This window comes from Athene noctua, chromosome 3 (genome assembly GCF_965140245.1).
Source record: "Athene noctua chromosome 3, bAthNoc1.hap1.1, whole genome shotgun sequence".
Classification (NCBI taxonomy): Eukaryota; Metazoa; Chordata; class Aves; order Strigiformes; family Strigidae; genus Athene; species Athene noctua.
The window spans coordinates 45,291,998-45,318,203 of NC_134039.1; the positions used below are offsets into that span (position 1 = coordinate 45,291,998).

General features: G+C 38.0%; 1 protein-coding gene across 4 annotated transcripts in view; it reads left to right on the plus strand.

Moving 5' to 3' along the window:
• NAP1L1 (nucleosome assembly protein 1 like 1) overlaps positions 1-20,630 on the plus strand; it is a 32,613-nt gene extending 11,983 nt beyond the window's left edge. The window contains exons 2-15 of one of the 4 annotated variants that reach the window (XM_074902842.1): positions 1,733-1,767; positions 2,479-2,567; positions 5,167-5,269; positions 8,381-8,522; positions 8,987-9,067; positions 9,296-9,424; positions 9,903-9,974; positions 10,637-10,776; positions 13,850-13,995; positions 14,085-14,104; positions 14,418-14,540; positions 15,549-15,581; positions 15,966-16,016; positions 17,808-20,630. In XM_074902842.1, coding sequence (XP_074758943.1) covers positions 1,751-1,767; positions 2,479-2,567; positions 5,167-5,269; positions 8,381-8,522; positions 8,987-9,067; positions 9,296-9,424; positions 9,903-9,974; positions 10,637-10,776; positions 13,850-13,995; positions 14,085-14,104; positions 14,418-14,540; positions 15,549-15,581; positions 15,966-16,016; positions 17,808-17,840 — 1,179 coding nt within the window. In that variant the 5' untranslated portion in view covers positions 1,733-1,750 and the 3' untranslated portion in view covers positions 17,841-20,630. Of the gene's footprint in view, positions 1-1,732; positions 1,768-2,478; positions 2,568-5,166; positions 5,270-8,380; positions 8,523-8,986; positions 9,068-9,295; positions 9,425-9,902; positions 9,975-10,636; positions 10,777-13,849; positions 13,996-14,084; positions 14,105-14,417; positions 14,541-15,548; positions 15,582-15,965; positions 16,017-17,804 lie in introns of all 4 variants that reach the window. The other 3 variants (XM_074902841.1, XM_074902840.1, XM_074902839.1) reach the window with 3 other exon arrangements.
• Positions 20,631-26,206: the final 5,576 nt, after the last annotated feature.

Here is a 26,206-nt window from a genome sequence, read left to right on the forward strand (position 1 = left end):
TGTAACAAAGTTGTGTATTTTGTATGGATAGAATCTTTTGCAAATCAGAAATAATGCTAATCGTTGTTCAAGAAATACGGAAGCATCTAAATGTGAGGTGTATGTTTTCAGTTTCTATAGGTCTTCAGTCCATGCTAGCTTTTAAGAAAGGTATCCAAAGGAGACTCCTTGGATTTGTTATCCAGGCAGCTTGTATCCATGTGTAAACCTGAAGTCACAAGATCAGCAAATATGAAACTTAAAATGAGACAAACATGTTACTGGAACTCCTCAATTACTTACTGAATTATTAGATGTCTTTTGGTTTACAGTAGTGCTGCCATTCTATTTAACAGCAAATACTGTATTTAATAGATTGACAAGTAGTTGGTTCTCTAGTTTTTCTGCATACTAGGGAATTGAACCTTTTTTATTATGTGCGGTCTCCTAAATACTTTATTGTCACTGTAAATTTATGGTCCTGAATAAAGACGTTGGATACTTTCTTCCCATTTAATTGTTGGGAAGTAGTTACGATGCCAGAAAAACATACTTTGATTTTACCTGTGTAGAATGTAAGTGTTAAATTTTGAAGTTTAAATTCTAACCTGTCTCTTCATATTGACTGTTAACGTCCTGATCTTACTGGGATTGTGTTCTTGTGTTACACACTTTGGACAGGTCAAATCCAACACACCTCCAACACTTTGACTAAAATTCTCATTGGAACGCATTATAAGGTGTTGAACTTCCTGAAGGAAACTTGAATTTGTTTAGCTTACTGGACAGTAAATGAGGACTCCGAAGCAGTGGTTTCCATGCTTCCTGGGCCAGTGGATTATTCTCTAGTACTTGGTATCTCATGAACCATTTGACCTAAGATAGCAGTAATGGGACAGTGTTTTCTTGTGTGTAGTATTCTCTCTGACTTCAGGCCACCTGAAAGATCTTCTTGGAGACTAGACTCCTAAGTACTGTTTTGCTTGTGGAAAATGTTACTTACCTTGTAATACATTTGAGAAATAGGTGCTTTGTATTATGCAAGATTTGCAATAGTCTCAACATATAATATTTCTAGTTACTGTGTCTGGAATGTGTTTATGATGATACTGAGATACTTAAGAAAATTCTGACATTCAGGACATGGAAATTAGTCATGTTAAATAGCTTGGCACCTGGCATAATTTGTTTTTAATGTTGCAGTTCTCTGGGTATTCTGAGGAACTGCTTGGATTGGTTTTGTGAAGTTGGGATTAAAAGTAAATCCACAAAAAAGATGTCTTTTGTATTAAAAGAAATTGATTTAGCTGTAAGTAACCTCTCTCTGCAATTGCATGCTGGAAATGAGTAAACAGTTACCAAAGAGCACCCCTTTTGCTTCATTTTTTTTTTCTCAGGTTATATTTTGATTTTTGTACTTAGGACTAGTTTTCAGTCTGTGATATTAGTACAGCTTTATAATACAAAATGCAACATGGCAATATGCTGGAACTTAAATTTATTTGAATAGATATATTGGTTCTAAACCAGAACAAAGTTTGTGGGTCTTTTTAGTATTACTGTATGCTTTAGAGTGAGAGCTCAAAAAGTGCATGGGAGAAATGCCACTCTTCAGACTATAATATGTATTTATCCTGTTTCTTACAGCTGACATGGTTTGTGTTTCTTTCCTTTTTACTATTACGGTATTTGCCTGTAGACCTTGTAAGTAAAGTCTAATGCTGCTGTTCTTACATTCTGCTTTTTTCTCTAGGATTTGAAATCTAGGACAATGGCAGACATAGACAAGTAAGTAAAATCTGTAGGTTACCAAGGCTCTGTGTCCTGTGCTATACCTAAGATGGCTTTGATCTCCAGATACTTGACAGACGGGGTCTAGGTAGTGATTTTGACACTGTGACAAGATGTGAAGTTTATAGCCTGTGGGAGAAAAATCTTGAGTTTCTCATGCCATATGGGTTTGGGATCTTAACTGTAAGCAAATCTAAAACTGGAACAAGGCACTAGTCAACTTAATATGTTAGCTGGAATTCTGGAGGGGAAAAAAACTGTTAGTACTGACTGTTAATGATTGTTTCACTCTATGTAGTTTTTTTCTATACTTCAAATGCTTGTATTTTGTGGCATTCAAAGTACAGTTTAGGTGAACCTACCCTCAGTTCTCAAGGCCTGCACATCTTAAAGCAGATGTGTAGAGCGGAAGGAGGCTTTGACTTGTTGACGTGAATGGGAGCTGAAGGAATTATTTTGTAAAAAGGAATCTTGACAATTCTAGAAAGCTTCTACTTCTTTAAACTCTTTTGAGATTGTAGAGTGTGAAACTTGAATCTACGAAGAGAAATTTGGCTTTGACTATTAAGACTTCTAGTTTGTCATAGATCAAAACTGATGCAGCAGTTTGCTTCTACCCACTTGATCTTCTATTTTGAGCTCTTTTAAGATCATTATAGTATTTTATGAAATTAACTTCTTGATCCTGTTATTGAATGTTCCTAATAGCAAAGAACAGTCTGAACTTGATCAACAGGACATGGAAGATGTTGAAGAAGTAGAAGAAGAAGAAACTGGTGAAGATGCCAACAGCAAAGGTAAATGTCGAAAACAAGGGTTTCTAAGCAGCTGTATATGTGCTTTCTAATTAATATGTTAAAAGGATTTTATTGTTTAAAATAGTAGCAAATGGTAAAACATAACTACTGATGCACAACTATTTAAATTCTGAAGCAAGGACCCTTTTTTCCAGTTGTGTGATTTTTTTTTTTTTTTTAAATTTTTATTTTTTATTAGTTGTCTGCAGTCACTCATTTTAGTCACGGTTAGTACCAATTCAGGTAGCACTGGCCACACCTGTGAAGGTGTATAATTGGAAAAGAAAGGATTATTGTTGGTATGTGACTAGATTCTTTCAAAACAGTTAAGCTTTTAAAATATGAAGCTTTGGGTAGAAAAAAATCAGGTGCTTGTGTGTGTAACTTTTATTTTGATCAGTTGCTTAGTAATTTGCTGCTGAGTTTGACAGTGCACAGAAGAAATGTCATGCTTAGTGTTAAGACCCTTAAAATCAATAAATCTAAATCAATAATCAGTTATCTAGGTCAATAATTTTTTTTCCCTTCAACAAAAAAACCTAAACATATATCAGAATATTTTATCTGTGCTGAACAGTCTAACTCATGCTTTGTCGTTTAAGACTGGGGGCACAGTTAGAATGAAGAGTGGGTAGCCAAAAGAGAAATTACAGTCTCTGCAATAAAATGGAATACTGATATGCCACATTATGTCATTGCTTGAACAGAATAATATAATTAAAGAAAAGTAGGGTAATTTTGTTCAAGATGATGTTAAAGGCTTTGCTATTTCTATTGGAAAAGGTGTTCAAAACTAGATTGCAAAATTCTGGGGAACACACTGGTCAGCTGAAGAACAGCTTACAGTTATTAAATAGTGAGTATTTAAGTGTCCCAAAGGAACCTAGAGATGAATATTATTTATTTTTAGTGATAATCCCAGGTATTGTAGACGAGGATCTGAAGGGAAATTACACTATAGGAATCTTGGAGGGAAATTGAATTTTATAAATCAGAAACACGTTTCAGTAGTAGGGAAACTTGACACGGTGTTAAGCAGTTCTTTTGCATCTGTAATTCTTGCTTGTCTAGTTTTCTAGTATTTTTCCATGCACAATTTTTCCTTGGATTTTACTGGTGTACTTTCAAAAAATCTAGGTAATTCCATTTTTAAATGTCAAAGGTGTTTCTGTGGATGCCAGGTAAAGCATGCGTTTAGGAATGACCTCTGAAGAAAGACTGTTTACAGATCCAAGAACTTGTGGAACAGAGTATGTGGTCAGGTTTCAGTTTGAAGGGATGTGGCTGTTCTCATTGGCATACCTTGTGTATGATGTGTATACTGATTTAGTATTAAAGAATAACTGGAGCATACTCAAATGGCACAGCTGGGTAGGTTTTCACGTTTATAGGAAAGACTAATGAACAGTAGGACCAGAGAAAAACTAGATACCTCGGCAAGAGGAGTAGTGTTGACTAATGTGAGGCAGTACCTTTAAGAAGTAATTACAGCTTTTGCTGCTAAAATATAAACTAATTGCAATCATTAAAAATAAAGCTGCTCTTTTGGGTGTCGCTTGAAATGTAACTTTTCAGTGTGTAATTTCAGTGCTAGGATATAAAAGTGGAAGAGGATATTCACATGAGGTTACTGTAGTGAAGGGCATAGAAATGGCAAACGGTATGCTGTTTCCAAAAGCATCGTGTATTGGGAAGGATTTAAAAGCTTCGCTGTAATTTGAAGGCGTCAGAAGAACGCTATATAAACCTAGTATCTTATAAGGAACGCAAAATACTTTTTTTGCCTGTCTGTAGATGTTGTGGATAGGGTGAAGAAGGCAGAACAGCATGATGAAAACTGATTGTAAATTCTTATTAAAAAATATGAAGTTGTGAAATTCATCTGTTCAGGTTGAGTTGCAGATTTTGAGCAGAATTAAAACGCTTGATGTTAATATGGATAATGAGAACACTTAGCCTACGAATTTGTGTGGTTTTTAAATGTACTTCTACCTTGTTGTTTGAAACATTTGGACAAAGGGCTTTCTAAAGATGATATAGATGATAGACATCAAGGACCTAGTACTGATATTCTGTAGTAAATAATGTGTCAGGTTATTCTAATGAATAATTTATTCTTTTGCAGGAAAAATCAGGTAAACATGGATTTGTAAAGCAGTTTTAAATCCAAGTCTGAAACTGTCTTGTTTCTTTCCATTTAACTAAAATGGAATGAAAATCCCAATTCCAGTTTGTATTTGCTTCTTAAAATAAAGCACAAATTCTTCTACCTTGCCTTTCCTTAATAACTTTGAATTAAAAGCAGTCAAGACAAAACCGATGCTTTTAGGGGCATCATGTAAAACTTTTCCTTTTAACAAAAAAGCTCAGTTTGCTGAGTAGTGGCCGTTTTAATCCAGGTGTTGTTTCCATATTCAGAATAGGACCAATTTGATCCATGCTTCCAAAATGGAGAGGTGTTTAAAAGACTGCTTACGCTTCTTTTTACAAGTGTATATATAGTAACTTAATGGTCTTTTGTAGTATTTAAGTAACTTTTCTTTCAAGATTAGTCCAAAAGATGCACTTTGTACTTACTTAATTTTCTTTTTTAATTTAGCTCGGCAGTTGACTGTGCAAATGATGCAAAATCCTCAGATTCTTGCAGCCCTTCAGGAAAGACTTGATGGTCTGGTAGGAACATCTACGGGATATATAGAAAGGTACAGTATTTGTTCAGTATGGACAGAGTAGTATAAATGGTTCTTTTGCTTTCTGAACAGTATTGTCTGTAGCATTAAGTCATAAACCACTGTGCTGTCCAGACAGCAGGAGAACTAATATAGTCTGTCTGTAGTGCATCTCAGAATTGAAGGGTTTTTATCTAGGCTTTTATGTAAAGAATGCTAAAATATTTACAGTGGCTGACCTTGTCCCCTGCAGTTACAATACGCACACTTTTGAAAGATTCTTTCCTGCTACTTGGAATGTCTTTTGTAGATTTGTCTTAATCATGAAACATCAGTTGTCTTAAGTATGGACAAATACCTGGAGACCTAGTGTCTCTAATATAGTCATTATTTTAGTTAGAGTGTAACCATTAGCTAATAAAATTAGGAATGTTATGTCAGTACTTCATGTGGTCTCCTTACGTATCAAAACTTGCCACAATCTGTTGCTAAAATTTTCTTTACTTGATCTGCATTAACAGAATTTTCTGATTGTGCTTACGTGATTTCTGATTGTGCTTGAACATTTCACCACATCCACAGGAATTGTAAAGCATACAACTGTCTTGCTCTGATGGGGTCCTACATTACTATTGACTTGAATTGGGACAGCTATTAAGTGACAGCCATTGTGGCTGCTGGTACTTCAACCACTTTGCTGTTATAGTTGATAGCATGGGAGAAAAGTTCGTTTAACAGCCCTCCCTAATAAATACTGGCCCAAGAAAGAGCAGGGTACCCAGATTCTTTCTCTGTTATGTACTGTACACGACAGGCTTTCTATACCAAATATTTTTCTTCTGTTTTGCAACAGATGTTAATTAACCTCTACTAATCTTTCAGGTCCTTGATCTAAGAAGCAAACAAAAGTGGTAACATTGATTTACATGGCATTCTTCTAGTCAGCTGCTCTCTAAGATACTGTACCATTTCTTCATCAATTCCAAGTACAGTAGTGCATTTTCTACCACAAGCATTGCAACTTCGCCGTTGTACCAAACGCTTACCTAACATGCAATATGAAAATAACTGTGGAAAATGTAACTGGAGTCTGCATATTTCTCAACATACTCATGCTGCCTTAACCATGCTGTACAGGTGCCTCTTACGTGTCTTCCCAAGTATTATTCTGAGCTTACTTATCTACAGAATCTAGACACTGAGATGGCACAGAAGTCAGCAGGCATCTAGGATCCTAAAAGCCTGTTACGTGGGCTGTTAAGGAACTGAGTACATAAGCTGGTAGGAAACTGAACAGGTTGCTGGAAAACATCTGTCTGCTCAGGCTCAGAATCTGCTAATTGCTTGGCAGCTATTCAGTAACTTACCTCTTCACCTGTGCATGGCCACAATAAATTTAATGAAGCTTACTTTCATAGAGTAGAATTTCCCTTAACAGCTCACAGGACATTACATTCTTGTGTGATCGTAACATTTGCTAGTGGCTTGTATTCAGAGCAACAGGTTTTACCTGCTATTGTTGTACTTGTGCGGTCCAGTTCAGACCTCCATTTTGGATTTATTTTGTAAGAGCTGTCTCTTTCATGAAACTACCTTTCTTTTTTTGAAAGTACGGGGTTCATAACAGTAGTGAATGTACAATTTGTGAAATTTGAACTAGTTGGCATGGACTGTAAAGAAATGTAGCCTTAACATATGCAAAAGCTTCTAGATTCTCTAGTAAAGGGGTTAAAATCTTTACTCTGACATACCAGTGTTGGACATGCAGCATGTGTGGCACTACCTCTTAGAAATTTCATAGTGCTTTATAAGCAGTTGCTAGGACCAGTACTTACAGTCTAGATATACGCATGTGGCGTTAAGTGGGCAATTGTTGTATGACTTAACTGTGTGGTCATATTAATTTTTGTCCTTAACACTTTTTTCTTTAAAGTAATTGAACTTGCTACTTAGGTTGCTGTTAGTTCTAATACTGTACTTGAAGATAAAATTACAGCAAATGATTAACTTGATACTCTCACATTTTTCCAGAAGTTAGTCAAGAATGCTATCAACCCTTTGAGCATACGTGATTAAATTTAAGTGGTTTTGCTAGTTTGTGTAGCAGATGTACTTTTGCCCAAGTTGGAAGGTTAAGGGAAATCTTGATTTAATAGTGATATGCACGTTATCTTAGTAACCAGAAATAGTATATTCGTGTTGAGCATAAAGCTGTTGGGGAGAAGGGTTCTGCATTTTAAAGTGAACAAGGGAACATGTGTTTGTCCTACCTCATAGAGGTAAGATAGCTTTAGTATGAACCTTCAGTGTTCAACTAAGCTGATACATTCTTGTTTACTTTCTCTAACGTGAAGCTGGTCCTAACAATTAAAAGCAGTTGTCTACTACTGCGTTCTAAATAATGTGACACAACTGCTTAAATAAAATAAACATGGGAAGTCAACATAGTAATCTTCTGTAGCCATATGCTGGGGTTTGGCCCACCTTACAGGCAATAGAGGCTGTCAGCAGTCAGCCCCATGAATCTCACCAGTAGGCTTGATGTAGGTAGCTTTCTGTCCTAACAGTAAGTCTGTGCTAGAGTAGATTACTAAAGTGAAACTAGTATTAAAGAGTGGTAGCTGACAGGTATTTATAATGAGGATTGCATTAATTGCTTTCCTTTTACACATGTATAATAGTGGCTCATTTAGCAAAACAGTTCTGGCTCACTTTGGGATTGACAGTGTGTTAGAATAACTCAATTGTCTTGAAATTTCTTTCATAAAACCAAGCCAATTAGTGATAAGACCTTTATTAATTGTGCTTAATCATATGAATTTACTATGCTGCTCATTGATAATGTAAGACTTGTTTTTAGTATGAAGTTTTATTGTACAAGTTTGTCCCATGGTTGACCCAGGTGTTTTGATTACTCCAGTTCTAACTGAGGGTAAGCCTCAGTTTAAAAGCCTGTGTTAACAGTTTCAATCTGCATGTTGCAGTGGGTCATAGTTTTGATTTGTACAGCTTTTTAAAGCTTAAAATAGAGCATAAAATCTGTTTTAATGTAAGTTGGTTAACTTGCAAGGGGAGTGGTTAGGGAGGGGTCAATATGTGCTTAAAATGCAGTGTTAGTAACAGTTCTGTCACTGAATATTTCAGCTTGCCTAAAGTCGTTAAAAGACGTGTGAATGCTCTCAAGAACCTTCAAGTTCAGTGTGCACAGATAGAAGCAAAGTTCTATGAGGAAGTTCATGAGCTGGAAAGAAAGTATGCTGCTCTCTATCAGCCCTTATTTGACAAGGTATTTTAATGATAATCTGATTTGTACTTAAAAGCTTTAGCTAAAACACCAAGGGAACATAAACCGAAGTTTATGCATGTTCTGAATTACTTTGTTCTCATATGTGTCCATTGAATTCAGTTGATACAATTCCCCCATCCATGTGAATATCCACTGAGATGAAGGGGGTGAAAGGTTCAGTCTGTACCATGGTTACTGAAATCACTTGAATGTACCAGGCCTCATCTTGTTAACTAAGCAGATGTTAGATGGTATGGTAACCTTTCTGGAGCTTTGGTGCTTATTTTAATGTGTTGAAAAACTCATAACTGCTGAGTTGTCTTCTAGAGCCAGAAGGAAAGTTCTGATAAATAGTTAATGTATTTACTAATTGTGTAACTTTAAGATTAGGAATTTATTTGTTAGGACTCTACTGGTTGCAATGACTAGGAAGTGTGAAAAATGTTCTTGGTTTAATCTTCCAGCGAAGTGAAATCATCAATGCAATTTATGAACCTACAGAGGAAGAATGTGAATGGAAAGCAGATGTCGAAGAAGAACTTTCAGTGAGTATCTTAATTGGTTCTCATCAATATCTCACTACAGTAACTAAGTCTTGAAAAAAATTTGGGTGCATAATGATTACTTGTTTATAATAATGATAAAAATTCTTAATTGCTTAAAGGAGGATGCACATGAAACTTAGTCTGTACTTATATCACCATAAAACTGTTAACAAACTTTGTGGACACTCTTTTAAAATTAAGACAAACTAATATTTTTATTCTATTAAGGAGGAAATGAAAGAGAAGGCCAAGCTTGAAGAGGAAAAAAAAGATGAAGAAAAAGAAGACCCTAAAGGAATTCCTGAGTTTTGGCTGACAGTATTCAAGAATGTGGACTTGCTCAGTGATATGGTTCAGGTAGGTGGTAGTCAAGGCTTGTTTCAATTTGCATTAGTACTTAATCCAAGTGTCTTTAAGAAAGGAGTAGAAACAGTATGTTACTTGATGTGTCTGGAGAGCTAAAATGAAATAAGTACTTTGGTACTTTATGCAGCTGAGAGCACAGAGCATTCTGAAATACCTTCTTGCTGTTAGCTGAACTGATTTTACCTTACTAATACACTTTGTGTGCTTATAGAAATGTATGAGATGGGTATTAGATTTTGCTAAAAACTGTACTTAGTGTTTGCACAGCTGTAGGTTGTGTACTGCAGTGGAAACTGTGCAGCCATTGTTGCCATCTGTTGGTCACGTTCACAAAAATGTCAGTTCTGTAACAAGATTCTTGTCCTATGTAAAACTCTTTCTAAATACAGCTTTTTATCTCTCTGCAGGGTCTTAAATCTGTGTACAATGTAATGTTATGAAAATTTAATAAATTGTGTCTTTTTCACAGGAACATGATGAACCTATTCTGAAACACTTAAAAGATATAAAAGTGAAATTTTCAGAAGTTGGACAGCCTATGGTTAGTTTAACCTATTAAACAAGATTACTTTTGTGTTATCTTAAGCCTTATTTGTGTATCGGTAGCATGGTCTGTGATAGCCAGTTGTCTTGGGGCAATCATGAGAAATATGCAGCTGCTTCTTGTTTTCTGAAAAATAGTACAAGTACTAGTGCTAGTCTTGCAGTACCGTATGAATGAATTTATACTTAATTTCACCTTCAAATTCTGATGAGTTAATAACTTGGCCTTAATATCTGATGACTAAGTTTCACCTTTAAATGTTGATACCTTCAGGTATTTCTTGTATAACTGTTATAATGGGATATAATTTCCATGCCAGAAGTCAGATAGGTTGCTAAGTTTTAATATTTTAAATTTAGAAGTTCTCTATACATCAGCACCAGGAAAGCTGTACACTGTCAGATCTTGTCATTACTGCAAGCAGTATATTAACTAATAAGCACAAGATCAACATGATAGATTAAAACATTTGAAGATTTACTGTACAACTTGGGACAGCAAATTCTAGAATAAGTTACATATGTGTGCTATTTCAGTATTGGAGGAGATGGATATATTCCATTTCACATGTATGTTTTGTTTTGGATTTTAGATATTTAGAAGTTAAAGGTATGTCTTGCTAAATTGCTAAAGTTTATCGCTCTGCAATTCTTTTTAAGAGTTTCACACTAGAATTTCATTTTGAACCAAATGACTACTTCACAAATGAAGTATTGACAAAGACATACAGAATGAGGTCAGAGCCGGATGATTCTGATCCCTTCTCCTTTGATGGACCAGAAATCATGGGTTGTACAGGGTAAGTGCTAATAAATAACTCCAATGCTATGTAGCAGTTGGATAATGCTAAGGAAGACTTACAGCCTCTTGGAAAAGTGCTGGAAAAGATACTCCTACCTAATAACTTGTAAATAGATGGGTTTGACTTGAGTTCTTCAGTAACTTATGCAATACATAAAACTATGTTTTGTATTATATAATTTATAAGTGTATATATTATACATGGATATAAATAATCTGAGGTTTTATCTAGAAATAATGCTCTGCAATCACTGAAGCTGAATTGGAAGGAGGGTAGTGTTATCTTTTTGTAGGCCTTGATAGCTTTTTTCAAAATTTGTTTGATCACTTCTTTTAATCATAGAATTATATAATGATTTCGGTTGGAAGGGACCTTAAAGGTCATCTAATTCCAACCCCCCTGCCATAGGCAGGGACACTAGACCAGATTGCTCAAAGCCTCGTCCAACCTGGCCTTGAACACTTCCAGGGAGGGGGCATCCGCAGCCTCTCTGGTCAATCTGTGCCAGTGTCTTACCACCCTCACAGTAAAGAATTTCTTCCTTATATCTAATCTAAATCTACCCTCTTTCACTTTAAACCCATTACCCCTCATCTTATCATTACACACCCTGATAAAGAGTCCCTCCCCATCTTTCCTGTAGGCCTCCTTTAAGTACTGGAAGGCCACTCTAAGGTCTCCCTTGATTTTTCTCTTTTCTAGGCTGAAAAACCCCAACTCTCTCAGCCTGTCCTCATGAGGGAGGTGCTTCAGCCCCCTCATCATATTCATGGCCCTCCTCTGGACTTGCTGGCCTTCTTATGTTGATGGCCCCAGAGCTGGACACAGCACTCCAGGTGGGCTCTCACAAGAGCAGAGCAGATGTGGAGAATCACCTCCCTTGACCTGCTGGCCATGCTTCTCTTGATGCAGCCCAGGATACAGTCGGCTTTCTGGGCTGTGAGTGCACATTGCTGGGTCATAGTTTTCTATCCACTACTATTCTCAAGTCCTTCTCCGCAGGGCTGCTCTCAATCCACTCATCACCTAGCCTGTATTTGTGCTTGGGATTTCCCCAGCCCATGGGCAGGACCTTGCACTTGGCCTTGTTGAACTTCATGGGGTTCATGGTCCCACCTCTCAAGACTCCCAAGGCCCTTCTGGATGGCACATCCCTGCCCTCCAGTGTGTCGACTGCACCACACAGCTGGGTGTCGTCAGCGAACTTGCTGAAGGTGCACTCAATCCCACTGTCCATGTCTCCAACAAAGATGTTAAACAGCACTGGTCTCAGTACCGACCCCTGAGGAATGCCACTTGTCACTGCTCTCTATTCGGGCATTGAGCCGTTGACAGCAACTCTTTGAGTATGAACATCCAGCCAATTCCTTATCCACTGAGTGGTCCATCTGTCAAATCCATGTCTTTCCAATGTAGAGACAAGGATGTCTTCTGGGACAGTGTCAGATGTTTTGCACAAGTCCAGGTAGGTTATGTCAGTTGCTTTTCCCTTGTCCACCAACACTAACCCTGTCATAGGCAGCCACCAAATTTGTCTGGAATGATTTGCCCTTAGTGAAGCTGTGTGTTGGCTGTCACCAATCACCTCCTTATTTTCCATGTGCCCTAGCATAGTTTCCAGGAGGATCCACTCTGTGATCTTGCTGGTCACAAAGGTGAGATTGACTGGCCTGTAGTTCCCAATCTTTTTGCATTTCTGCACTTTGGGAAGTCTAATCCAGTTTTACTTTCTATATTGCAGTTGCCCAGTTTGTTTTATAAGTGTTGAATGTTTGCCTCTTAGTCTCTTTCAGTTGATCTATTTGAGAAATTGAGAACAGTCATCTGTTAACTCCAGGTTCCTCATGATTTTAAAGAGCTGTCACATTACTTTCTCAGTGATGTCTTTTGTTCTAAATAAGCTGTTATTCCTCACACCAAATTACCTCTTTATCCTGTATGTGTCCCTTTTCTTGTGAACAGGACAAGAGAAACCTGAGTTGTACATAATTAGCCTTATGGGTACATCAGGGCTCTCTGCATCGTGGCCTGTTCAGTTGCTTTTGTCTTAATGTCTGTTTAATGTTCTGACTGCTCTTCTGAGTGATAGCTAATTTAGAATCTGTCACTGCGTAGTCAGGGTTGGTTTTAGACATATATTAATCTGCAGTTATTTATTTACCACTGCATTTCCCAATCGCTTAATGTGACATATTTCTGCAGATGTCCTGTAAGATTTAGTCTTAAGTGCTTGAGTAGTTTTGATAAAAGTGTTTTGTCTTCCTCAGTTCAGACTGGTTTTGAAAAGAATAAATCCTGATAGAGGTCACTGTAAGATGACACTCTGCTTCTGTGAAAATTATTTATTCGTAGTCCTTATTTTGTCTCTTAACTAAGTCTCCTCTTATTCCAAAACAACTCACTCCCTTCCTTTGAGCTTTAAAGGAATCTAATCAGAAAATTCTGCAAATGTGGATGGTCTTACTGATTGACTTTTATTTACATGTTCCTAGAATTCTTTGTGAGTGAGACAAGCCTGTGGGCATAATTTTGCTCTGTAAGCAGGATAGACCCAACAAAACCCAAACAAATAAAAACTCCCGAAAGAAACAATACAAAATAAGGCAAAAACCTCACAAACAATCAACTAAAAACCAACCAAAATCTGCACACCTGCTTGATGCATTATTTTAAGGACTTAGTGATTACAGTGATAGGTGTGGTGGACTTTGGCATATTCCTAACATGACCAAACAAGACATTACGTTATAATGGATAGGTAGCTCTAAAAATAGTGTGATGATATTATTTTCTAGGAAACTAGGTAGAACTTGATAGCTAATGAAAACTAGCATTTCAGAGATTGAGTGGGGAAGGAAAAACTTTTGGATAAAAACACTTAAATCCTAAAATGAACCTGTTATGCTTATTCTCAACATAGAAACTAATGAAAAGGTCGCACTGTATCAATATTATCTTAATATTTTCTATTCACTATATTCCTTGTAGTTGTGATAGTCTCAGTAGGTACCTGTAACAAGTGGAATGGTATTAAGCTGCAGCTATTTGTTTTTTTCTTTTTCTTCTTCAGTTGCCAAATAGACTGGAAAAAAGGAAAGAACGTTACTTTGAAAACCATTAAGAAGAAGCAGAAGCATAAGGGTCGTGGAACAGTTAGAACAGTGACAAAAACTGTTTCCAATGACTCTTTCTTCAACTTCTTTAGTCCTCCTGAAGGTAAACTGAACATTACTTTATCTGCATTAACTTTAAATGTAGTATGTACTTCACTCACTTGTTTGTTTTGGTTTTTTTTCTTCCTACAGTTCCTGAAAGTGGAGACCTGGTAAGTTGGCTTATTTAAAATACAGTGATGGAGGGGAAACATGAGTATTGATGTTTCATACCTTTATATACAAAGTGTTTGTTAAAATTTTTTGGGAATCCATTTAACAGCTTCAGCTCTAACTGTTTCTGTATTTAACTGAGAGTACTTGTGATGAGTAGTATGTATTTGTGTTTTCTTTATTAGGAGTACCAAACAAGTCAACACATGGGATCTGTGTAAATTTGGCTACATCAAAGTCTGTGCAACTTGTGTTTTTCTGTCAAAAGTAGTTGCTAGCTTATGGTTTAGGAAATAACGTTGTTTTATGCAGGATGACGATGCTGAAGCAATCCTTGCTGCAGACTTTGAAATAGGTCATTTCTTGCGTGAACGTATAGTCCCCCGATCAGTATTGTACTTCACAGGAGAAGCTATTGAAGATGATGATGATGATGTAAGTATAACTGTCTTTCGAAATGCTAAAAACATCACAAGAATGGTGCTTAAAGACTGTGGCTGATTTCTGACTTACAACATTGGTATCCTTAGAATGGGATGTATCAATGTTGATTTCAGCTGAGCTTCCTAGAGCAGTAGAGCAGCATGACAGTAATTGATATTTGATATTTGAAGCAGCGACTTCAGAGTTTTGTGGCAAAAGTACTGGTAGAAGCTGAACATGTAGAGGATGTCTGAGTAGAATTTTGTGTATAAGGCATTCCTAGGGTGGCATACCCAACACTTCAGTAGAACTATGATGAGCTGCCAGAGAAGAAGTCTGTGTAGCTGCTCAGCCTGTTCTTTGTGCTTACAGTGATACTGGACTACCAAATTCCTTGAGATTCAAGCCTGATCCTTTCAGGAGGGCACTCAGTAGAAAACTGTAGATAAGCACATTCAAAGCATGCAGAAATGTTGAAAGCAAGCTCTGCAAAAGTCCTTTAAAGGAGCTAATCTTGAAAAACAAACCAGAAAACATCAGAACTTTATATGGGCAAAATATTTTCTCTTCCCTGCCACTGCACAAACAAGGACAGTTTGACAGTTAAGATAGCTTGGATAAGTCCTGTCTTAAAATTAATTTTTAGCATGTAAAATGGTGGCCCTTAGTCCAAAGCCTTGGCTAGGGGCAGTGGAAGAGGGAAGTGACTGACTGTAGAGATTGCCTTTAACTTTGAGACACTCTACTGGCCAGAGGCATTATAGCACAGTTTAATGAGCTCTTCCAATGTTTCATGTAAGGGACTTAAGGTAGACAGTTTTCTCTGCCAGAGCATAGTTTAAGAGACTGGACATTGCTCATGCTGATGCATAAAACATTTTAAAATTTGTCAGATAGAGGAAGTTCTCTTAGAGCACAATAGAGTGTGGTCTCTGACACGTACTTGAGTTATCTGGCTCTACTTGAGCCATAAATGGCTGCATTTATGACACTATCAAAACCATTTATTTTCTCTCCTAGTACGATGAAGAAGGTGAAGAGGCAGATGATGAGGTAAGTTGACATACGGCCTTGACTGAAATAGTTTCCTTTTTGTAGTTTGTCTGGAATAAGAGTACCTTTGGCTTTTGAATGCTCAGGACACTTAAGTTTTAAGTATTATGAATGTAAGATACAACACCTTGTTTTGTGGGTCTAGGGTGAACATTTTAAAAAACCCCAACAAAAACAATAGGGAGACAGCCCTAAGTACCTTAACAAGTTGTAACTTCACTGATGTCAGAAGGTGATGTGCTTTGTGGAAGGCAAACTAATACAATGTGCATAACTTAAAATGGTAATTTAATAGTATAATTTAATCTTTATTATCTTGAAAATGGCTCAGGAAGCTGCATGTGTGGATAAGCCAGAGAAATACAAACAAGTGTTTTCTTTCAGGAGGGGGAAGAAGAAGCAGATGAAGAAAATGATCCTGACTATGACCCAAAAGTAAGGAACTAAAAAGAATGCTTGAAGTTTGTGTATGCATGCATACAATTACAATTTTATGTAGGCTAAATCTTGATTTTTAGTTTAAGTATTTAATCAATATTTCCTGTGGTGTGAGTATGTTTTGGCTGAGGCTGTTTCAGTCCCAGTTTTGACAGACTAATATTGGTAGAGCAACTTTTTTTCAAGTTCTTTCTCCAAGATTAATTTTGTAAAAGTAACTTTTGGCTTTGATCACTGAAATTAGTCAAGCTTGGTTTTCTATAGTCTTGCAGTAACTTGCTGCTAATGGTCAAAATGCTCTATAACCGTTTTAAGGACATGCAGAGAACTCTGTAATCCAGGTTTAGTTTTTGGGAACTTTTCACAAGCTGACTCTTGGCAGATTTTCCCAGCAGCGTACAAAACAGGCTTTTTCAGGGTAGATGCTAGCAAATCTTTTATTGTTTGAGGTAGCAGAAGTCAAGGTTCAGGAATGCATCTACAGCCAAGTACTAAAATGTGAACACTCAAGAGCAACTGGCAGCTTTCTTATTCCATGGGCAGGGCAAATCACTAGTCAGGCTCAGTTTGCTGGAAAAGTGATTGTGAGCCACTCTCAATTCATATCTTTTTTCCTAGCTGAGGGATAGGCATGTTTGGCTACCTGAAAGCATCTGATGGTGGTGGGTGAAAGTTGCAGTCATGAAAATGAAGTCTGTGAACTGAAAATATCATCTGCTGTGAAATGTACTTGCAATTTCAAATAAGGAGGCAGCATATTTTTCAGTAGAAATTATTTGAGCTACAAAGTGCTATTGAAAGAATTACATAATCTTAGCATTGTACCTAGAAAGCTGTAGGGTATACAACTGTAAATCAACAGCATGTTGGTGATCTTTCATCTACTATAGCATATTCAAATTGCTTCCTATTCAAGAAAGTTTTGGAATCGGAATGAAACAGCTGCAAGATGGACTTCTTACTCCCACCATTTCAGATTGCTTTTCTAGGCTAAACAGAATTGAGAAAGGGCAAGACTATGCTTAGTTTCAGAGAGAACTGCCAAAGGGCTAGAGACAGTAGTGGTACTATAGTATATAAACATAAGAATAAATAGTTGTAAGCTGATCACAGGCTGAAAGCCAGCTAAATTTATTAAAGCACTGTGGTCATAGAAAATAGCTATCCAATCCAAGGTAGTGCAGTAAAATTTGCAACTGAACTCTGCCCCCAGAAAGCATTTTCCTTAAATTCCCATGTTACTGTGAGATACTGTTGGTTGTCTGTTTCAATATAATGTAAGAAATTTTCCACGTTAGAATTTTCTAACAACTGGAATTTGTTGCAAAATGTTTTTAGAATGTTAAGGTTGTACCATGATTTGATGTTCCACTGTGTTGTTCTACAGTGGCTTCTGGAGTATGGCTGTGCCCCTGTTACTGACCACAGGGGTTCCTGTGCTTCAAATTGTGTAGAAGGCTTGGATGCTTCTTCTGAACAAGAGTTGTCTGTTACTGTGCATAAATTCCTCTTCCTTTTTCCAGTTTTAGTGTCTGATCCTACCACACTTAGTTCTAAATTGATTTTTGTTCTGGATCATAGCTATGCACTAACAAAGCCCCAATAAATGCACTGTGGATGTTGCCACATCCAAAGACAGCAATATTACTAATACTAGGCTGTTAGTTTAAGGGAAAAGATGAAAGAACTTGAGTGCTAGAACTTGAAAATGTATGCTTAGCAATATTAATAGGTTTTTTTACAACACTGATATCTGTAAACTGATATTTCCTTTTTTCTCAACAGAAGGATCAAAACCCAGCAGAATGCAAGCAGCAGTGAAGCAGTGTGTATGTGGCCTTGAGGATTACCTGCACTGTAATAGCCTAAACACAACTATTAGTTACTTACAGCCTTATGTTTTGTATCTTGGTAGAATTAAGTAACCAATTTGTTAAAAAAAGAAATCAAACACATAAGAACCAGTTTAAAATGTAGGTTCAATCTACCTAGCATTTTAACAGTATAATTTTCTGCCAATATGTAGAATGCAGTAAATCCCCTAAAGCATGAATGTTAATTCATTGCTACATAGTTTGGTTCTTGTGAAGTCCTTGTCATGTAGCTATTAGACTGCAGCTGTGAAGATCATCAGACCTCTTAACTGAGACCAATATTTGTTTAGAGAAAACTCTCTCCTGAAGAACCAACCAAAGTATTTTTCAGCCCAGTAGTCTGAATGGGTTTAAGTCTGCTTGCACTAGCTGTGCCTTCATTACTTTGTTATAGAAATGGCAGTGACTTGTACTAACTAGGAGATGATGATGATGCATTTTGAATTTGACTACTTGAGAAGACTAGTATGACTTGTTTAATTTCCAACAAGACCACATTAAACATTCATAACTGTCAGCTTGTTTATGCTATGGGTTTTGTATTTTATGTGACAGTGATCTACAGAAGAAACCTAGTCATCATATTAAGGTTATTGTTTACCACTGGGGTGTGAATAAAACCTAGTATTTTCAGAAGCTAGTCTTGTTTCATTATAATGTGTGTATCTGCATGTGTAAACTGGTAAGGCATATATCTTTCATGCTGCAGTTCACTTTTTACTAGAAACAAAAGTTGAGAGTTACTGAAAAGTAAATTATGTAGCATTTAAAAAATAAAGACAATAGTTTAAAAGCTCCATCCTTACTTCCCATTTGCAGTGTGATACTTGTGAATCTGAGCTAGGTGTTTCAAGTGATTGGTTAATACTGCCATTATGAGAAGACAATATTTTAGAAGTGGGACTAGATCTGATAAAGGACTTCGGTATTGCCATGCCTGACTGAGACATTTGTTATTAGGATGAAATCTGGAGCCAAGAAAAGTGCCTTGTGTTTCCAGTCTGTAGACAGCTAGGGTGTCCTGAACAAAATCTGCCCTTCAGGCTAAGGGAGTGCTAGAACACTTAGCTGTAATCTAGTTTGTACTCACTGTGTCAAGCATCTACAGAGGAGGAAACAAACCCCAAGGAGTTCCTCTCTCCTCACCTAACGTTCTGTTCACTAAGCTTATGTTTGCACATTCTGGTTCATAGTTTTTCCATATTGGATATTCATTGTCAGTTGAAACATATGGATTAAAAGATCTTTCTTATACTAGTCTTTCTTCCCACCTAGCAGTGGAGATGCTCTTGATATGTGGATTTGATCTCTCGAAGAGACTATGAACTGATATTTTCCATTTGAGTTTTCCCAGTCATTAAGATGCTACTCTACTCTGCACAGTCTTGTCCTTCACATAACTGAAGGTTCTGATCTTCTAAGAAAGTACCCAGATAGCTTTTTGAGACACAGGAAGACCCTCATAGGGTTGGAAAGAAATTCCCAGCCTAGGCATGGTTCTATTTCTGCTGTAGCTGTTCTTTTTAATTTTTTTTTTTTCTCACCACTGATATACTGACCTAGCCGTAAAGGTTTGAAAAGAGCAGGGTTAGCAGGAGACAACAGCCACATGAGGATGAAGTTGGTGTAAGAGTTTCTCTACCATGTTTCTTGCTGGGAGAAGTAGGTAGGTAATACAGAACAAAGCTTATCCCAGGTGCCCTTCTGAATCCTCAGCTCCCCTCTGAGGATGAAAGTCTAGTGTGCTCTGAATAAATTTATTTTTTTAATTTATGTTTTTATTCCTTGAATGCTTAAATACTACACTACTTAATTTCAGAATCCCTGTCAGGCTTAATCTTTCTTGTCTCCAGATATTCATGGATTTGGCAGGAGCTCTTGTTACCTATAGCTGTATATAAAACTACTGTTGAAGCTGTGCTCTTAAGTGTTGTTTAGGTAACTCATAGGTCATAGCATATAAAAACACAATAACGAAAGGTTAACATCACATTCTACAGTAGCTGTATGTTAAAGTGGATGCGGTTGTGTTTGTCATGATAAATCCTGACAGAATATGCTTGTCCTTTGAGGCACTGACCCTGCCAGGTGTTTGGGTATCACTTGGTCTCTTCTCTGAATGTCTTCGAAGATTAAGCTTAAACTTGAATGTCAGTGCATGTGGAGACCAAACTCATGGTATGCTATGAGCTTGAGCAGCAGCATGGGGCTTTAGGGTTCATACTTTTGGACATAAAAAGTATCTGAAGTCCTTACTTAGATCTAGCCCATTTTTATTAACAACATCTGGCAACTGCATCTTGAGAGAAAGCACCATTAAAAGTTAGCTACTGAATTTCAGAAGTCATGGTTCTTAAGAAATTTGACTTGTGTTTTGATTGCTTTCTCATTAATATCTTCATATTGTATAATGAGATATAGTATTTGAAAAGGGGAGTGTGGTAGATGTCAAAGCTCACCTGCAGCCTGCAAGATCCAGAGCCATGAATCCATCTCTGTCCGCAGATTTTGGTAAGCTCTCTAGGTTGACTTGGCTCGTTCTAAATCAGCAGTTCTCGTGCTCCCCAAACTGCAGCAAAGGGAAGGATATAATCATACAAATTGAGGTGCCAGTTCTTATGGCATCTGTTAAATAAAAACTGTTTTGGTGCTTAGCATAGTTTTGTGATCGGCGATACTTCTGTTCAGCAATTCTGAAAGGTAGTGTGTAGCAGGAACATTAAACTTTTAACATTGATTGCAGTATTGCGAGTCATTCTTTTTGCTTCTTGTGGATTTATACCAGCTGTGGAGAAAACTGTTCATGTAGTATTTGAGAGAGATAAGTTACCTTGCTATTAAGTGCAGGCTAGGAAAATGTCTTACTGAAATAGGATTTCTTGGTCAGTTGTTGCAGTACTGCACCAAAACTTAAGATATGTGTAAATGATGTCTTCTGTCCCGTTTTGGTTGCTGTATTGAGGGGAGAATTATCTTAGGGGAAAATAGGGGTTTGGTGAGGAAAGAGGTAGGAGAATTAACTAAGGCTTTGAATGAGAGGGAAGGGTGCTCAGAGCTTATGCTTGATGGAGAGGGTTGCTTCTTAGTAATTCTACACTTTCAGCAACTGTAGATTAGATTACATTAGCACTAAAGAGTTTTCCTGTCTGGTATAATTTCTAATGGTAAAAAAAGAGTACAGTATCCTAAAACAAAGTAGTAGACCAGATTTAAGCGTAGCATTCTTCAGTTTTACTTTCTGGAGAAGGGTGATGTCTGGAGCAGTTAGAAATGTTACTTGAGGTTATTTAAACACTAGGCACAGCAGCACTTCCTACCAATATCTTCTACAGCTAACTAGCTTCATAAGAGCGGATTCTTAGCTGGATTCTTGAAACTGATGTTTCCCAAGTTATGTCACATATTCTGACATATTTTTATTTGTTAAATGAAAAAACACAACAGAATATAGAAAACTGAAGGAATTGAGTGTGTTCATCTTTGTCTTCAAGCTGGTATGTAAACTTTCCCTGTGTTTTTAAGGTTCATTGTGGTAGACCTGATTCAGAAACTGATAGGGAACTTAAGCTCATCATCTTTGTGTATGTCTGCCAGATTTTTCCTATTTCTAAAGGTGTCTGTGCAGCAGTTGCTTCTCAGATTCCTTGTATTGGGGAGGAGTATTGTGCTGCTGTACTCAGCAGCTTAGGGAAATGCTAAACTCCTCAGTACAAAGCAGACAGCCTGATAATTAAGTAATTTCTGTATGCAATGGCCTTGATGGCCTGCTAGGTTGGAGGTAGAGCCACGTGGCCGTTGGAGTAAGTAGACTCAGCTTTACAGCGCTTCTCCCTTCATTCTGTAGATACAGCCTCCTCCAATCCAAGACTATTGTACGGGTCAGAAGTCGTTGCTACCACACCAGGTTTCACTTCTTAACTATAGTTCTATTTGAGATTCACTGGTTCCTCATGAGTTTTCAAGGGGGTGTTGAAGTAATTACTTTTTCTAACGCTTACCTAAAGCGGACATAAATGCATCTACTGGAAATAGGAAGTCTTCTGTACATCATCAAGAGTTGTAAGTTTGTCCACATGGCATGTTGGACAGTTAGTCTCATTGCTCTTTAAATACTACTGTTAGACATCTGTTCAGACCTAGCAGTCTTCCACAGGTGGCCTATGTCTCAGCTTTTCTAGAAAAATTAGAGCAAGTAAAGCAGGTAGGACAGCAACAAGCGAAAGATAAGCTAGTCCACATTTGGGTCTGCTTGGTGTATACCAGGAGTGGGTGCACAGCGCATGTGGGGGTGTGGTAAAGGTTCTTGTTTTCACGGGTATCTAACTGAAGCGTGCTGAAGTGACAAGAAAAGTTGTCTCTGCAGCTGCAGAGGGGACTGAACTCCTAAGCTAAGCTGTTGTGAGCTTTGCTTCTATATGCTCAAATCTTATATCTGCCCAAGTTTATGTTTACCCTGCAGTAGTTGAGAAGCAGTCAGTATGTGCTGAACTTGCAGCATGTTTTACTCTGGTTGACAAATCTGAGAGACTTTTAAGCCCTGTTACAGGCTAGCTTTGCTCTACAATGTGTGCTTAAGTACTTTTAAATATTTTTGGAAGACAGCTGTCTGAAGTGCAAGAGACTTTGCAGCTGCTCCAGCCTGTCTTTTCCAGTGCTGGTAGTCTGTGCATTGCACAAAGTTTCTTCGTTTGGTACTGCCATGAGTTATAGGGAATGCGAAGGCCCGGAGCGGTGTGGTTGGTAGTTATGGTAAATGTTTCATCTGTTTATGCCTGGTTTACTGCGAAGTACATACAGCTATTTGTGAGATGGAGTTCATAAAAAGAAGTCTGCCGCCCCGATCACGTGCAGTGCTTCAGTGTTCAGTCAGCAGCAAGATTCAGTGAAATTACTGGGAAATGGTAAAAGGTCAAGAAAGTACTTTAAGTAGTAACCGCTTACTGTCTAATTGCTTTAATCACATATTGCAACACATTTATTTGTCCTGTATTTCTCAACCCTTGACTGTTTTCTTTTTTCTTCTGTCTAGCAGTGACCACCTCCTATTTCCTTTAGGTTTCCCATTTAACGTTTTTTCTGTTTCAGCCACTTCTCAGTAATGGAAGACATGCTGATGCTTAGGGGTTGTCACTCAGGATAGCTTTAGCATCCCTTTGAAACTAATAGTTGATAGTTGGTGTCAAGCTCCTGTCTGTAGGTGTCTTACCCGGGAGAACACTAGTAAAATTAAGGGCTTTTTAGTCTTTCACGGTCGGTTACCAAAACAATGTTTAACGTGCCTCAGGGTTTAAAAAGAACACTTTAATTACTCTTATGATAATTACTCTTTAATTAATGTTACACATACAAAACTTCAACTACTTGAGTCTAAGAGAGCTTATGATATAAGGAGACCAGTGTATTTAACAACCGAACGCTTCTGTTACTAGTATAGACCTTGAACATGGAAAAGGAAAAATTTAGTAAGGAATAAGTGCATCTTGGATATAGGGACTTTGAAGGGTCAGATTCAGTTTTTTTAGGTTGTAGTATTTCAAGTTTGACAGTAGGAGGCATCTGCACATCAGATATTTCAGGAGGAATGGATGCAGCACCTGCATAGTATTTAGTGAAACTCCAGTAAGGGTAGCGGTCATGGAACATTTAATATAATTGCAATGGTTAAAATATATATTTAAAGTAAAATCTCGGTGGGATAATGTGGTGTGCTTAACTGTGTTGACTGTGGGTTTTCCAAATACTTAATATAAGAAACATTTCCGGAAGCTCAGTTTTGACTTCTATCCAGGAAAATGAAGCTTGTTATCCTTTAGTGGCAAATTCTGCAGAACTAAATTGGGTTATCTTGTTCTTTTACCATGAAACTGTTGGTATTTCATCTTACCCCAGTCTTCTAGCTTTTAACTGATCTGGTGTTTTTGGTAAATGTAGTGTATTTTAAATGGCTGTTAATATTTGCTGGCTTACAGAGTACAAGTTCAAATGGATGTTTTGCATGCTTACTTCTAATTCACATGCTTAGGTGAATTTCACCAGGAATAAACAGTTGTTGTGAGTCTATACATTAGCAGAGTATGTCCATCAGTGTTTAGAGCTGCATTAAAAATCTGATATTCAACACTTTGGAGAACTTTATGCCATAGAAGGCCAGAGTAGAATGAATTTATTCCCTTTCTCCTGTGTATTTGATAGCAATCTTTGGCCTTCCACACTAGTCTCACTTTTTTCCTTTGATTAATTACAAATTACTATTAGTGCTGAAACCAAAAAAGCTAACATTAAAATGTATAGATGTAGATTATGTGTTAATGTCCTTAAATGTTACAATGTGGTGGGTGGGGTGGGATGGGGTGTGTGTCTTGAATGCTTGTTACAGAATACCATGTAGGACTCTGAAGTTTAAGGCTGGTTTCCACACTACTGGTTAGCACATTAACTTGGAAGCAAATGGCTATTTACTTTGGAAGCAGCAACCAAAATTGAACAGAATTATTAGAAATTAGTCATCTCTAAGTTTCATTCAATGTCCTGTGCCTTACATAAACTCAGTATTTTAAGTTGTTTGGTATAGATGAATAAAGTTTAACCAGTTTATGGTTTAGTTTGACAGTTTCAAAGTTAAGTCTGCTCATGTGATGCACTTAATCAGGAGTGAAAAAGTGTGTTCTCATCAAGTGAGAAGGCAGAAGATTCTCTTACCTCACTCAAGCCATGTGTGAGGCTACTTGTGTGTGCATCAGCAGCTGAAGATGCAGATATTTGTGCTGGGAAATTGGGGTTCAAATGGCAATGAACTGCAGGTAGTGTTCAGATCTTGTGAAAATTGGTCTATGCCTCTCAAAACAGGCATAAGATAGTTGTGAGAATGAACTGTATCTTACAGCATATATATTAGGCTCTGAGGAGAAGGGACTATTTTTAGATAAATGAATGTTTAAGATACTAATTTTTTCTGTTCAATTTGTGGCTAGCAAGTTGCCTTTGTTACTGATTTGAGTGTCTTCCAGTTACCTCAGAAAAGATGTAACAGCTAAGTAATTTTAATTGCTGTTATTACCTTAATTGTTTACCTCCCAACAGTTTATCAAAGTAACTTTGACCTTTAAGAGGAAAAGATTATAAGAGGAAATCCTTTTTTAAAATGCTAGAGATAAATGCCATTAAAGCTATCATTAATACAGATTTTTTTTTTTCTGATGTGCTCCCACTGACATGCTACAGCATGACCTTCTTCCTATCTGCCAAAATTACTGTAAGGAGGGCTTTTTTCTTATGGGCATGTTAAATGCATGTTTGAAAAAACAGTGCTCTCAAACATAACGTGCAACTTCCAGCCTTCAGTTTACATGAACCTTGTCAGCCAAATTCAGTTCTGTGGCTTTTGATTTACATCAAAAGACTTAAAAATGAAGAGTTTAATACTAACCTTAGATCACTTTACTCTTCTACTTAAATAAATGAATTCAGAAGCTAACTTCAGGGGAGAAACCAAACAGTAAGCAAATGTGTGGCAACAAAGCAGATGAACAAGAAAAATGGCCCTAGCTCTTTGCCGGTTGAGTGTTGTGGTTGTTTTTCCTAGTCTACTTCTAACATTTCCAGCTACTGAGGTTCTAATGTATCCTTTGGGAAGTGATAGGGGTACTTGCTTTTTTTAGACATTACTCAAACTGCTGCAGAGAGTGAAGGTGTATTTCACATGTACAGTAGAAGCTGTTTCTGCCCCGCACAGGCGAGAGCAGTGCGGAAGGGTGGGGATCAAGCTGTGACAGGAGGTTGCGTGTGTCAGGCTCTCTCCTTTGTTTAATGGAGCGATGAACGTTTAAATATCGGAGTGTTGGTGAAAATGGGCACCGGTTTTATTGGACCTGAATCGGAAGCATAGAGAAGGGGGCGGGGGGGCTTTGCTGTTGTTGCCCGGGGGGGAGGGCTGGGGAAATCTGCCCCAAACACAGGCGGCTGCGCTGCCCCCGCGGAGGCAGTTGTTCCATTACAATTGCTATCCAACCCAGCGGGCAGCGCCGTCCGCGCCGCGCCGCGGTCTGTCCTCGCCCTCCGCGGGAGGAGGGGCGGCCGGGCCGCCTCCCCGCTGCCCTCCGCGCCGCTCCGCGGCCGCGCCGTCGGGTTTCCCCGCTGCCGGCGGGAGGAGCCGCCCGCGCCACGGGGTGTCACTCTGGGCTGGCGGGGGAAGGCGCCTTCAAAAGCGGAGGGGAGGGCGAAGCCGCCGCCAGAGCCGCCGGCACCGGCACCGCGCCCGCCGCAGCCCGCCACGCCGCGGCACGGGCGGCAGCCGCTGCGCTCCCCGCGGGCCGG